Below are 15,793 nucleotides of genomic sequence, written 5' to 3'. Positions count from 1 at the left end.
ACCGGATTGTCTTTCTCCACAACCTCTACTACTTTTTTCTCTAATAAGCTGGCTGTTCTGAAACTTCACCACTGGTTGTTCTTCAACTTCTTTACCGATAAATACAAATACACTGTCGGCTTTGTTTCAGACATTACATGTCTCAGTTGAAATACATCTGATTCATCTGCAAGCTCCATGACATACCCACATTCTAAATGTTTAAAAGACAAAGATATATGACTATTGAACACAGTTGCCTTATTTCTAACCATTTGTAATAACATCTGATGGTCACAATTAGGATGAAGATTTAAACCAAAGTTTTTAACGTTATTTCTAACATAAACCTCATTTTCATTAATCGACTGTCACAACCCTCCCGTACATAGAATAATAAAACTCATTCTTTCGGAACACTCTCTGCATAGATAATGAAAGAACAAGTTCTAGTGATTAAAGCATTTACAAAAATGAAAAAAAGGTTTCTAGTAAGTAATATCATTAAAAAAACGAAAAAAAGTCATTAATTGTTCAAAACCGCTCCACCAACCATTTCCACAGAAGAGTAATCATTCCTCAGAGGTGTACATCGTTCTGCAGAGACGTGCTCTGCGGAAATTGCGGAAATGTCAGAAGAAAATAAATGCTTTCAGCTACCATTTTCTCAAAGGCGTACTTATTTCCGCAGAGCCCTTCTCTGCGGAACTGTGTAAAAGCATTTTTTTTGTTTTTTTCCCCACTTGTCCTATTCCTCAGAGCGTAAGGACTTCCACATAGTCCCCTCTCTGCGGAAGTTGTGATCATTTAATAAAATTGTGTTTTTCATTGTCATTTGCTACAAACCATCCATTTATTTTGATCATTTGATGAATTTTCTCTTTAAGAAATTGGGAAACTACTCCTTATTATTATTATATATATATTAAAGTTGTGGAGAAAAAGAACAGTAAAGCTGAGATATTTTTGCCACTTTTGGTCCCTTAAATTACATTTTCGGTCCCTTCATTTTTGTTTGTGTGTCACTTTGTTTAAAGGATAACACTTTTATGAAACACGGTAATTCTACAACTTTTTTTTTTTTACTCTTTTGTCTCAATTGTTTTACCTGTTGTCACTTTTCCCCTAAGTTATTGTTTTTTACTTCTTCCGCTCAATTCCCTCGCTCCGCTTTTGCTTAAAACGATTCCCATTTTTTTTTATCGTCACTTCTTTAATTAATGAGTTTTTTTTAATGTGTAAAAGCATTTATGAAGAGTAAGGAATTGGTTTATTTTACATAAATAGTCATTAGGTTTTGTTGAATTTGACGACAAAATTACATAAATGGTCCATATAGTTTACCCATGATGACAAATTCAGTCCCTACTACCTGAAAAGACCAAATTACTCTCACATTAACGGACAAAAAGCAACCAACATGCTACTTTACTTTACAAAGCAATACCTTCTGATCCCGGCAACGACGGCGAATCTTTTTCTAGTTGAATTTAAAGGTGTGTACGAAACAAGAAAACAAGAAGACTTATTTATACATTGGAAACATAACAATAAAATAGAAAACTAAGGAGCACTATAGCATCTTTATCCCAAATATGTCGCCCAATACTTCCTGATTAACAGGTCTCTTAGCTGACTAATTCCAAGTGACCGTTGATGCAGATTTTGGATCAATATTCAACAACAACTAACAAACTAAGCTTACTCGATTTTTACACACAACACCGGATTTAGCATCGTTGAGCTGGAAGAGGAAAAATCAATGAAAGTTACATTTTTACCTCTAAGGAAAAAAAAAAAAAAAAAAAAAAAAAAAACAAAGAGAATTACATCTTCATCACACCTATTACTAAATTACATCAAACCCAATCATCGTAAGGAAACGATGTAGAGTCTAGCCACTCTTCGCCGGCGATGAATTCTGATACTGTAAAATTAGTAGCTTCATTATAATCCATGACGTGGTAACCAGGCCAGCTAACTCGACCCTCTACCCTTGAACCAGGTCCAATGTTACCATACTCGCCATAATATAAGCTCTCCAAACCTTCATCTTTGGATGACCAATGAATCCACCCCATTGGGTCAATTAAATTATCAATGTACGACTCCATGAAAACGGTGCGAGAGTACGTCCTCCATGGCCTCCCAAGATAGCTTTTCACTGCGGGGATACTAGTTGAATTTCTAACAAAGGAAGAGCGATCTCGGAGATCATCCGTAGCCAAAATGGAACAATTCTGGAACGAAATTCCTGTTTGTTGATCCGGTGAGTCTCTGGACTGGGCGGCGATCACCGTGAACTGGCTGGGCATGGGCATTCTGGATATAATATTGCATCCCTGAAACACCACGGCTGCATTACCGAATATGTAATCTATAGTCCCATAAATGTCGCATTCTCTGTAAAATTGCCTGAAGGAGTGGACGTACAACGTGTCTTGATAACCGCTTATTGCACATCTGTAGACAGCGGCTAAGTCTGCATTGACACGAAGAGCAACAGCCTGGTGCTTCTCTGGTCCTGCTATGTTATGAAATCCAATATCACGTGCCAAGAATCCTTCTCCTGAGACAGCTGATCATCATCAGCATTCAGTTATTAGTCCATTGTGATTCGTGCATGTAATAAGTGTGTGTAAAAACGGTGTAATTAATGTTAAGTTTAGTTTGTTTACCAACAGTGGCGGATCGGAAAGTAGTCCAACCATCAATCACACTTCTGTTACCACTGATTGTAGTGATATCACTTCCTTCTCCAAGCAGAACGATGTTTGTTTTATAACTAGGAATCTCTACATTTTCTTCATACAACCCCTGTTTAATGTAGATTAAGACCCTGTCAACACTATTGTTTGGAGCAAAGTTTATGGCGTCAGTAATGGTGGTGAAGTTGCCACTCCCATCGTTTGCCACAGTTAGCGTGTTGTAATCATAGTCATAGTCATCATTATCATCTTCATAATCATTGCGGAAAATCTTGCGATCTTTCCCGGATAACCATTTTGGAAGATCCATTCCTTTGTTGGTGGTCTTGTGGTGTTTTGACTTATCTTTTTGCTTCGAACTAGATGCAGAGAGAAGTGAAAGAGAATTGCTAACATGCTTGTAAGCAGTGGTTATGGTGTCGACTAGGAGTGGTTTTAGAGGACCCGAAGCCGACTCTAGGCCTTCTAAACAAGTATTCTTGTTGGTGACAGCTGCCGACAGGAAGGCCCCGGCATCTGCTAACTTATTCGAGGAAGAAGAAGACGAAGTTGTGGTGAGTCTAGAAAGCGACTTCTTTAATGAGGAAAGAGTTATTTGGTGGAGTTCGTTGCAATCTTGGATGGTTCCCTTTTGTTTCTCGATGATATTACCATCGGTGTTTGACAAAAAGGGTAATAGCTTAACACCTTCATTGATGGCAAACTGGAGAGACTGGAGGACGACATTGGCATTGATGTTTATGGAGATTGATAGCTTCAAGGAGTCGAAGCAGACATCAGGGTATGGAGTCGACTTGCAGACCGATCTTATTAGGGAGGCTGAATCCGGAGAAGATCGAGATAGAGTTTGATGTGTTGAGAGGAAGAGTATTAGTAGGAGGAACTGGAAGAAAGACATGAATCAAAATTTTATGTATATTTGAATAGGGTAAATGAGTAAATCTGAATTTAAACGTCTATAGAATACATTAAGGACATAAAGAAAAGTACAAAATTATGAAACCAAGAGACGTGATCGTACATATTTTATGGTGGATAGGGAGTAAAAGGGACAAAAGATCACATGTCTTGCCTCCAACATTTCTTTTAATTGGTGTATGTGGTGGGGTGTGGTTGGGAGACGATGCATGTATGAGTATTAGTTAAACAAGTTGATTAATTGAGGGAGAGAGAGAGAGAGATAATTTGATGGTATCTTTGTTCACGGGGGAGAGAACACCGGCTGTGATAATTTAATGGTATCTTTGTCCTTTCCCTGTGTTTTACTAGAATTCTTCCTCACCGACGACTTTTCATAGGCTGTGATATTTGGAGGTCCTGTTGACTAAATGTCGTTGACTAAATATCTTCTGACTTCGAATGATACGTGTCACCACTCACCACCAATCTATGTTTTCCACTTGACGCAGAGTTCTTGCTCTTTTGTCTAACTCTTCATCTCTTTTTTTCTCTGCAACTGCCTCTGTTTCATTTTCGTGTTTTATTTCGATTTAGGCCATCCTCGATTGCTTCCAAACTTCAGCAACGATTTCTCATCTTTCCGAGTTCCAAAATTGCAGGTTAGTTGATACATCCAAATACACAAAAGCACCGGTCCTCCAATTAACGTCGTCCGTTCAGGTAAGTTTTTTACTCAGCTTTCAATCAGTTTCTTTGAGTAATCGATTTAACACTTCATGGTTTCTTCATCCTCTTAATTGATTCTTTGATGAAATTAGGGTTCTTGACCTGCTTTGGAAATATTTTTTTAGAATTGTTTTCCTTTTCTCTGTGGATTATTTTGGAGCTGCTCCAACAGCCGATGATGAAGAAGGTAGGTCGCCTTCGCTGTTGCGGTTTTGAGAAATAACAGAATATGAGAGCATCCAAAAAGAGGGAACATAGAGGTTAAGTTATAGTCAGGTGAGAAAGCATAAACGATGAAACTATTTGCATAATTTTATCATCTACTTCACTGTGAAATTAATAATTTTATGCCTATCATTCGTCATCTACTTCACTAATAATTTATTCGAATTCCTTGATTAGGATCATTACCATTTTTTGCCTGTAGGATTTCGCCTTTCCTACAAGAAAAAGCCCAAACAGTTGGGCTTAGTTGATTTAACTTTTCTTTTAGAGTTACTTTCATCTTAATATTGAATGTTCAATAACATAATTGGAAATGTAGTTCATCTAATTAGGCTACACACGGTTTATGTCCGAATACAGTTATTCTTCAGGATCTTATGGTGGTTGTCCTCTTAATTTCAGGATGATTCTTATATTGATTGTTACATGAGTATCATTGGAGTTCATTTTGTAAGCGTTTTCCCTCTATCTCTTTATGTGTGTGTATGTGTTTGTGTTTACATTATCACAGTATGATGAAGATTTCTTTTACTTTGGGAACTGCTAAAATTACAAATTCATATTTCAGAACATTAGAATGTGGAGCTGGATGGGATGACGAACAAACTGTAGACTTTAAATACAGTTTATTTAAAAGAATATCTTGCTCTACTTTGAAGTTTTGATAGAGCACCTATTAGTTTATTTATTATGCTCAAGGGAACTACAGGGATGCTATTGATAAAGGATTTATGAAAGGTTTGTAATTATAAAGTGAGTAGATTTTCCAAACTACAATGTCTTGATAAGAAAGAAAATTCAAAATACAATGTTGTAATATAAAGAAATAAATAAATGGAAGTGCATTGCTATTTCTTCTCTCAGTCTTTATAAATAAACCTAGGCATGCATGTATCTTTAATAAACTCATTCATTTTAGGTTTAATGCAGCCTTGCAATTGGATCCAAATAATGAATCTGTAAGAGGAAATATTCAGGTTCGTTCATATTTTTATATATATATTTCGTAGAAGATCGTCTACCAACATTAAAAAACATCATCAAACAACCTGAATTAAATGGATGGAACTTGTATTTAGGTAATAACACCTCAAAAAAAATATTCATTTGTATTTTTCTTCATAGATAAGTCAGATAGATTTGTACCATCTATCTATGTTTTTATTGACTAAATTAGAAAATCGTATATTCTATTTGTTTTGTGGGAGATTAAAAAAGTGTAGCTTTCTCCAGCAAAAAGTTGAAATGAAGGTTTTTGCCTTACATATATATGATACAACAGAGATTTTGAAGAACACCTCCCACAAGATCCCTCCCTCTTTTCACAAATATATATCGGAGTAAATTAAACAAAGACTAGGTTACATAAATGGTGCATATGGAGTCTGGTGAAATTCGTTATTTGGAATGGTAATTATACTTTATATATTATATTTGTTATAACTTATAACTACATTATAATTATTAATAAAAACTGTAAAGGAAAGGGTAAAATTGTCATTTACGACAAAAATACCATTCTACTTTCACTACAAAAAAAAGGTTATTTCCATAAAAGACCCTATATTTTGATTTTTTTCTTTTTAGACCTAAAACTTTTTTCTTTTCCGAAAAAGACCCAACTTTTACCTATTGCTTGTTATTTTAGACCCTAGCAGGTTACCAAAAGGGAAATTAAGTATTTTCATTTCATAAAAAACCCTAAATTTTGTACTTTTTCCAGTTTAGACCTAAAATGTTTTTTTTTTATTTCAAAATAAACTCAACTTTAAAATTGGTTACAACCTTTAACACTAATTGTATAAGGTACTTAACTATACCGATTTAATGAAGCTTAACTTCGTTCATGCATAAAAACGTGATTATATCCTTTCAAATTAAAATAAAATCATAAATTTTATTTTGGTAATTATTATGATTATCCTTAAGAATCAATAACAGTGATATACAAACACCATGTATTGATCTAAACACAATGTATACATAAGATAGATTAATAAAATGAGGTAGTAGGCCAACTATTCAATTTTCTTTTCTCTACAACAAAATTCATAGTTTTGTTCGTTTTGCTCATTCACCACATTCCAACCACTGTTAATAATGTTAACCATTGTATTTTGATATGTAAGTGTGCGGTATCATTCTTGTTATTTGGATTTTCAACTTATGCTCAAATGGTTTCATTCCCAAAATATAGTTTTATGTATTCATATGTGATGTTAACATTTTTTAAGGAAGTCTTAAACTTGAATCTCATATATCTAAACAAAACTAATACGAATGTTTATGATTAATATTTTTATGTATTTATTTGATATAATTATAACATATTATTTAATAATGGGCTAATGCTACAAAATATTCTATGACTTTGGTTTAGGAGTATGATAGTGAGTGCGTTTGTTAACTGTTCTAAAAAAATGGTTTAGATAAGGGTTTAAACTTTAAATTTGTTTTTAAATAGACTCGATTAAAACATTTATAAAAGCTTAGTAACATGACCCTTACTCTATACTTTTATAGCAACTAGGAGAAAACCCGGGCTTCGCCCCATGTGGAATTTATTATAAATACATTTGTATGCAAACACATATTTATTAAAAAAATATACACAAACACATATTTCATAGTAAACGTATACATTTCTTTTTTTAAAACATATTTATATGCACCCAAATAAGTGTTTGTATATATTTCTTTTGTAAAAACATATATATATATATATATATATATATATATATATATATTTATAAACACCTACTTTATAATAAATGCATTCGTATTCAAACATGTTTATATACAAAATGTATACAAACACGTTTTATATAAAAAATTATTCAAACACATTTCTATAAAAGAAATGTATACAAACACCATAACTTTCCTTCCCTATAACGCCCCACAACCATCACAAAACACCAACTTCAACCACTCATCTCCCTTTCACCACCATCTCTCACTGCTTTTTTTTATTTCCTATGAAATACCTAGCAACCAACATTACCCATCCATGTGATTATCTTCACCTACTTTACTAACGTTGCTGGAAAAGTACGCCTTAAAAACCACCAAACGTCGTCTCCGACCACCAATCGCTACGTTACTGCTCACCAACATTACCCATCCCTGTGGTTAAGCAGATCGTGGTATTGACTGGTGGTTTGGCGATGTTCTCAAACTTCGATGTTGGTTGCAATGAAGCTATCGATTGAAGAGGATTGTGATGCAGATGTTTGGGTTAGAGTGATGACGGTGGCTCAAGGTATTAAGGTTGAGATAGTGTGTTATACGACTGTGAAAGGATTTATCTAATTATAGGATTTTAAATTAATAATATTTAATTGATTTAAGTTGTCTGAATTAGTGGAAAGTTTTAAAGAGAACTAAATGATTATTATGTTAATTTACCTATATATCCTTATTTATTGATTGGTTGAGAATGGGTTATACAATAACACAATACTTGTTGGATATATATATATATATATATATATATATATATATATATATATATATATATATATATATATATATTATCTCCTTGGAATCATAAAGATTTTATATTTATTAACTACTAAATAAATACCTATTTTTATAAATAGATATTTCGTATATAAAAACATTTTTTTTTAAATTATATAGAAAATATAAGATTTTTTATGTGAAAATATGTTTTTTTTGTATAAATATGATTTTATAAAGCAAAAACATATTCGAAATAAAATTTTGAGAAAAAAAAAGTTATAAAAAAAACTAAAGTTAGGATGAATTAATAAAAAAAATTCTAAAATTTTGGCCAAATGGGTAAATTTTAGACCAAATTTGTAGTAAAATTTAAAATCTGGGTCAAAATTGTAAATTTTATACCAAATTTGTAATATATTTCAAAATTTGGGCCAAAAATGTAATTTTTGAAAGTTAGATGACATGTTGACGGGTAAAAGGGTTAAATTGAATACGATTACCGGTTTTTGGGACTTAATTGAATAAAAAAAATATAATAACTAAATTGATTATAAGGCCAATATATAAGAACTTTATTGCAATTTTCCCTAAAAAAGATTACACACTATTCTTGAAAGAATAACAACAAAATCAAATGTTTTAACAACCCTAAACATGATTCTTTTTGCTAATTAACCTGTAAAAATTTCATGTTACGCCCCAATTTTTTCTCTATGTTTTTGTACAAGGTATTTTAATATTTTCATTATTTTCAAAATATAATCCCAAAATAACACAATTTAAAAGAAGCATTCTCTCATTGTAACCCCATCCTTTGTTTTTTATTCAACAAGGAACAAAAGTTAGGAATCCTTCTAGAAATCAGAAACAAGGCCCTCTCCATTTGATTTGTGCACTAGCAAATAACAAAAAACAGACTATTAAAGAAAATATATTAATTTCTAAAACTGACAATAAAAGAAATGTAAAAAGTAACTTACTGGAAAAATGAAATCTTGAATGAGAGTGTCCATTAACCTTCATTGGGGAATTTTCAAAATGGGGTGGATCATATTTTCTTTCCTAGGATAACTTTTTGAATAATTTGAAAATATGGGAAGAATTTAAAGTATTACTCAAACGACCTAGGTTAGATAAAGAAGGGTAGTAGAGTTACCCATTATGGGAAAATGATTTGCGAGAGTAATTATCTTTTCGTCTTGTTCATGTTTAGTTAACTTTATTTTTTTTTGTACACATTTAACCATTTAATTTGTTAAATGTGTTCATATATCATCATTGTCACATGTTATATATGCGAACACATTTAACAAGTTAAATGATCAAATGTGTAAAATAAAAAAAGTTGTTTAAATATGAACAATTTTTTTTTACAAATTTCTTAAGATTTTTTATAATTTTTTACAACATTTTTTTGATATTTTTTTCCTATAGGTTTTTCTAATACAATGTTTTAAACTTTGCTTATAATTGTTTTAACGTTTTTTATACTTTCATATAATTTTAATACAAATGCTTTTGAACCAAATATTTTATAAATGTTTTAATTTTTTCTTACAAGTTTTTAACTTTTTTTTTATTTTTTTTATTTTTACATTTTCATACATTTTTTTATAACTTTCCTGCATTTATTTCTAAACTTTCTTGTACAATATTTTTAAAGTGTTTCACAGCTTTTGTATGACAAATTTAATATTTTTTATAACATTTTAAAATATTTTCGTTAAATACTAGTTTAAAACGTTGCATTAAAAAAATTAAAAGTTTATAAACTTCTAATTAAAAAGTATTAAAAAGTTGGAATAATTTTAAAACATTTAGGTTACGTTTAGTTACAGAAAAATTGAGTAGCGAAATTAGCGATTCCCCATGATTATACTCCCAAACACATTGCTCTTACCTTGAATTATTCGAAATACGAATCTTCGATCATGCTGGGAAGATTGGAAGAACCAACAATCGCTTCACTGTTTCTATGGTTGACAAAAATGAGAGTTTTACGAACTATAGAATCGAATTGACGAAAAAAGAGAGAGAGAGAGAGAGAGAGAGAGAGAGAGAGAGAGAGAGAGAGAGAGACCTTTTTATATTAAATAATTATTTTATCTTTTTTATTTTTTTAAATAATAAAAAACTTCATAAATGGTCACTAAGGTAGTGAAATGATGAAAATGTCCTTCAGTTAACGGACAAAACTTAACGAAGTTAGCAATAAGGACCAATCGTAAAAAGTTTTGAAAGCACATGGACCATCTATGATGTTTTTTAAACCACGAGAACTAAACTTCATATCTGAGGAAACCACAGGGACCATTTATGATGTTTTTTCTTTTTTTTTTAAATACTCTCCATACTTATTGTTACATATTTAATTTATTTAATTTTATTGTTAGATACTATTACTTTAAAAATATTGTATATGCTTAAAAACAAAAGAAAAAAAAAATTATAAGAGGCTATATAAAATGTTTTACAAAACAAAAATATATTTATTAATTAAAAAGTAATTTTTTAAATTGATCAATAGTTAATTAATATTTAGGAAATTATGGATATTTTAAAAATAATGTTTGAAAAAAATAATACAAACAAATATGAAAAATAAAATCGTTATTAAAAGTGAGGAAAATGACTTATCAGGGTAATTAACTTTTCATTTTGTTCACATTTAGACAACTTTCTTTTTTTGTACACATTTAACCATTTACCTTGTTAATTTGTTCACATATTACCATTGTCACATGCTATAGCCGGTGACAATGACAATATGTGAACACATATAACAAGTTAAATGGTCAAATGTGTACAAAAATAAAGAAGTTAGCTAAATGTGAACAAAGCGACAAAGATGGTTACCCTGGTAAGTCATTTTCCCAAAATTAAAGCAATATATCTTTTACCGTGAATAGCCGCTTCCTCTCTATGTTCATTGATAATATTATAATCGAACAAAGAACCTACGCTGACATGAGCAGGTACGACTCCCACAGAAACACCATCGGATAAAGCATCTTCGGCATGCCTGTTTACAACATCGGCTTGGGCCACTAGATCACCAACCACCGTCACCATCCATCATAGGCAACACCTAGTATCACCTTGTCTACAACCATATGTTCGAACCACAAAGGTACTAGGACACATCCTCTGCATATGAATAAGTATATACCATTCACATATTAATACATATTCATATACGAATAAGTATATGTATGTTCACAAGTAATTATTCATATATGAATATTTCGGTTGGCGGCGGAGGCATTGGTCGTAGTAGTGGCGGTGATTGCGGTGGTAGGGGTGGTGGTGGCAGTGGTGGCGAACATGGTGGCAGATGTGGTGGCAAGGGTAGCAGTGGTGGTGGCGGCGGTTGATGATACAACGGTGGTGTCGTTAGATGACATTCAGATCAATGAGCGTGTGACTTATGTGGAGAGACTGGTGGCTGTTCTGGATAGGAAGACGAAGGCCTTGCTCAACAAGGTGGTATCCTTAGTCACGGTTCAAAGGAAGGATCAGAAGGGTTCCGAGTGGACTTGGGAACCCGAGTCGGAGATGCACGAGCACTACCTAGATCTATTTGCAGCTGAGTATTTCGAGGACAAAATCTAGTTCAAGTGGGGGATAATTGTAACGCCAAGTTTCAGGTATATACTTATTTAATTATTATGGCATTCGAGTTTAAAAGAATAACGGATTTTTGATAGCCACGATGTGGTAATGTATCCCCCACGCATGGCATTGGCCGAAGATGTCGCACATCTTAATTGGTTGCCACGACGTAGCAATATATTGGCCACGGTGTAGAAGCCATTTTATGTCAAACTCTAATTTTGGGGTTTGTGCCCCTATTTATGGAAAGTGAGGGCTAGGATTTACACACCCTCAGCCTCCATCACCTTCATTTCACTCCCTCAAGAAAACCCTAGCCTCCTTTTGATATTTGTGAGCTCTGGGTGTTTTTAGTGTCTTAAAGAAGAAGGAAGAGTCTTCCGTGCCTAGATCCAGCTTGCAAGCATCATCATCATCATCTCCTCACATATACTCTGGACCTTTGTGAGTTTCAAGATTCAAATTTTATGCTTCATGTTTCTAGATCTAGGTTTCTTTTCCTTATTCTTCATGTTTGAGTTCTTTGGTATGGTTGTAATCCATAAAGTTGGCAATTGTATGGATCATTGAGGTTCTCTTGTGGTTTTATGTCCAGGATCTGCAGAATAAATGAGTTTTGAGTCCTTGCATGAGACTTTGACCTTATTTTCTTCCATTTTGACCTAGTTGGAGTTCAAGACATTTATGTCTATAAATCACTTCATTTTATGACTTTTAGGAATAAGAAAGCCTTTTGGAAAGTATGGATAAGTAGGGTAAAGGATTAAGAGCTTAATGGTTTAAGTTGGTCTGGACAGATCCCACGACGTGAAGGATTGATCTCCACTGATTGGTGTTAGGGTTTTCCGTGACTGTTTTGTCTTGTAGTCCCAACGAGGTGGCAGAAGCTTGGTCATATCATGACAGCCGACTGAGTGACCTTTGACTATTGACTTTGATCTTAACCGTAGACTTTTGACCAAGTTGACTTTTGGGTCAACTTGGGTGAATTAGGATTCTAGATTGAGGAATTGTCTATATTTGATGAATAGGTGACACATAGTATCGGTTCTTGTCTTCTAGTGAGCTGTGTGGATATATAATAGCGGACGAGGTGAGTTTTCTCACTATACTTTGTACTTCAATATGTGTCTTTATATGTAGGATGTTGTTATGTTGTACTGTTCTGTTAGATTGGTAGATCTGCTATGATTATCTGTGTTTTCTTGTTATTGTTTTGGTACACATGTAGACATAGTGCGGTTGGGTTGAGGCGATACATGTAACATCTCGATGTGAGGTACTTCTAATTTTAACCCCTTTAATTCATTTATATTGCATTTTTGTCCTAAGTTCAAGAATGTATGCAAAAAGGGCCTTAAGGGCATTTTTTGTAATTTTGGCCTTGGAGAGTATGTCATGCGTACGTCGTGTATGCTGAGCGTACTAGGGCGCACCCTAGTATGCTGGGCGTACATCAATGTACGTTGGGCGTACTTGCCAGATAAGGAAACCCTGATCTTTAGGGTTTGGCTAGTATTTAAGCACTCTTATGGCCTCAGTTCCCTCACCTTATCAACCTCCACCCTCTCATACGTGTTTGCAACCCTAATATCATCTTGAGGAGCCATTTCGAAGCTTGTGTGTGTATTTTAGTGCTCTTGAAGAAGAAGGAAGGAAGAGGAGACCACATTGAAGGAGTGAAGCTCTCTAGATCCAGGATCACACCACCATTTGGCACCATTTTGAGGTATCAAGTTCTGAACTTGGTGTTGTTTCTTGTAGATATTGTTTTGGGTTATTTTTAGGTTCTTTTTGTCCCAAATGTGGTGTTTCATAAACAAAGCATGTTCTTGACCCATTAAGTTGTCCTTTCAGACCCTTGAGAGGGTCTTGAGTCATAAAAATGGGTTTCAAATGGTTGGTTTTGCTCCTTGTATCATGTAGAATGTCTTAATGGATTAAGAAGTTAAGATAAGCACTTCATCGGCATGTAAAGTCATAAAGTTGGAAACTTTATGACTCTAGAGTGTATTTTAACATTGGATCTAAAATATGGAAGTAAGGGCTTAAGTCATTAAGCACTTAATGAGTTTTGAAGTTACTGGGAGTACGCCCTGCGTACGAGCTCAACCACCCCAATGAAGGTCAACATTCAAGGCCGGAGTACGCCCATCGTACCTTCAAAGTACGCCCCGCGTACTCGCACTGGGTCAATCCGGTTAAGTTGACTCGGTTGGGTTGACTCCGTTGACTTAATTGGTTTGACCAGTTGACTTTGACCAAGTTTGACCTTATGGGTATTTTGGGATTTTTGATTGAGATTTGGGTCATTTGGTTGGAATAGGAGTCGGTTGGAGCTGAGATTCGGAGTTGAGACCTCATCAGCTTTTGTCCAGTTTACAAGGTGCGTTTTCCTCACTGTATTTGGGGGTCGAAGGCACCAAGGCTGGCTCATTGGTTCGATATCCTGATATCCATTGATATGCTGAGCATGAAATAGATATGCATGTTTATTCTAGTTCTTGATATGCTAATCTGGTAGATCTGTAGGACTACCTGAGATTTTGTCTGCATGATTATTTGTATATGTTATTATCTATTATATGTCGACATATTGTGGTGGGTTGAGGTTGTACTGCTCCGTGTTGAGGGTCGGGTAGGGCATGCCAGACTCATACTGAGGGCTCATAAGCATTCCAGATACAAGCTGAGGACCAGGCGGTATGTCAGACTCGTACTGAGGGCTTGATGGTATTTCAGTCTGACGACTGATCTGGTCATGGAGCAAGCCAGACATAAGCTGTGGGCCCCGAGGGCAAGCCATAATTATGCTGTGGGCTCAGGGGTAATCCAGTCTTTTAGTTGTGGACCCATTGCATGTTGTTATTGTTTATGTTATCTGGTTATGTGTTGGTACTTTGGGAGAACTCAATAAGCGTTGGCTTACAGGTTTGGGTTATGTTTCAGGTACTTCGGATGACCGCAGGAAGGCGAAGGTGTAACCGTACACATCCTTTGTTTATTATCCATGATTTTGAGAAAACTCTGATGTCAGAAATGTTTTGAAAACTATTTGTAAACACTTTAGGGTTTTGGGTTGTATTTAAAAAGTTTAAAATTTTCATGATTTTTTATGGATGTTACAATACAACTTTGTGTTGTAAGCTAACAAACCCGGGGTAATCCAACCTTGTGCTATGGGCCCGGGTCCAATCCAGTCTTGTGACTGTGGGACCGGGGTAAATCCAGTCTTATGTCTGTGGGCCCAGGGGCAATTCTGTTTTATATTGTAGGCCCGGTGTGTATGCATTGTGTATATATATATATATATATATATATATATATATATATATATATATATATATATATTGTTGTGTGGGGGTTTTTTTTTGGGGGAACTCACTAATCTTTGACTTACAGTTATGGATTTAAATATTTTCAGGTACGTCTGATGATCGGGGCAAAGCGAAGGCGTGATCGTACACATCCTCCTACTGATTTATGTGTTGAGAAATTATTTTGTTACTCTGATTTCTATGGATTTGATTTCAAAACAATGTTCGACTATCTTATGGATTTATGAAATGTCCTTTAAAAATGAAAATTTTTTTAATGGTTTTTGGGATGTTACATTAGAACCATTTTTGGCAATGTTGACCTTAAAAGACATACCGACTTGCTTTCCCTTTATGGTTGCTTTATTCTTCTCCTTGTTTTTTAACTTAAAGCACTCATCAACTTGGTGCCCTTTCTTGTGGCAATAGTTTTAGTATTTACGTTTGCATTTGTACTTGGATCTTTCTTGATTTGTTAAATGATTGTGAGTTATTACTTCTCTACACATGTCTTCCAGACATGTATTCTGCTGACATTGAGTCATTCAACCTTTATATCATTGTTACCTCCACTAATGATTTGTTTCATCCTTTCTTGTGGGTCTAGAGTTGTCAGTATCTCATCTAAGACAAAAGTGTATCGGCTATAAATATTGAAATTACAATGATCGCAATAATCTTATAAAGATGATAGTAGAAATAATGAAAATTCGTTACCTTGGATTTGACCTGTTGAGCAAGGCTTTTGTCATTATTAGTTGTTTTAGTTTTAATTAGAGAGTCGTTTTCGATGTTTCCTTCATAACATCTTGAAGAACGTCGTTCAGTAGATGCATGTTCAAAAATTGGTGATGACCACTT

The 15,793-nt window shown here is 34.0% G+C and overlaps 1 protein-coding gene and 1 long non-coding RNA gene across 9 annotated transcripts; one reads left to right on the top strand and one right to left on the bottom strand.

The window, feature by feature from the left end:
* Nucleotides 1-1,445: 1,445 nt before the first annotated feature.
* LOC145117201 (Plant invertase/pectin methylesterase inhibitor superfamily) lies at nucleotides 1,446-3,657 on the bottom strand. Its single transcript, XM_079053505.1, has 2 exons — nucleotides 2,658-3,657; nucleotides 1,446-2,557 (listed from the first exon to the last, which is right to left on the bottom strand). The coding sequence occupies exons 1-2, from the start codon at nucleotides 3,583-3,585 to the stop codon at nucleotides 1,839-1,841; spliced, it is 1,647 nt and encodes a 548-aa protein (XP_078909631.1). The 5' UTR covers nucleotides 3,586-3,657; the 3' UTR covers nucleotides 1,446-1,838.
* Nucleotides 3,658-4,065: 408 nt separating this feature from the next.
* LOC145117202 (uncharacterized) lies at nucleotides 4,066-15,054 on the top strand. 8 transcript variants are annotated; one of them, XR_013712557.1, is made up of 6 exons: nucleotides 4,066-4,307; nucleotides 4,406-4,589; nucleotides 4,941-4,988; nucleotides 5,107-5,276; nucleotides 5,469-5,515; nucleotides 15,040-15,054. It is a non-coding gene; the product is annotated as an uncharacterized LOC145117202 (long non-coding RNA). The 8 variants fall into 8 exon arrangements; XR_013712554.1 differs by having other exon boundaries at nucleotides 5,107-5,291; XR_013712556.1 differs by lacking the exon at nucleotides 15,040-15,054 and adding an exon at nucleotides 14,565-14,579.
* Nucleotides 15,055-15,793: the final 739 nt, after the last annotated feature.

The sequence above is a fragment of the Lactuca virosa genome, chromosome 5 (assembly GCF_052849685.1).
Source record: "Lactuca virosa cultivar CGN04683 chromosome 5, Lactuca_virosa_CGN04683_v6, whole genome shotgun sequence".
Classification (NCBI taxonomy): domain Eukaryota; kingdom Viridiplantae; phylum Streptophyta; class Magnoliopsida; order Asterales; family Asteraceae; genus Lactuca; species Lactuca virosa.
The sequence above is the reverse complement of the archived record's forward strand: the minus strand, read 5'-3'. Positions and strand labels throughout refer to the sequence as shown.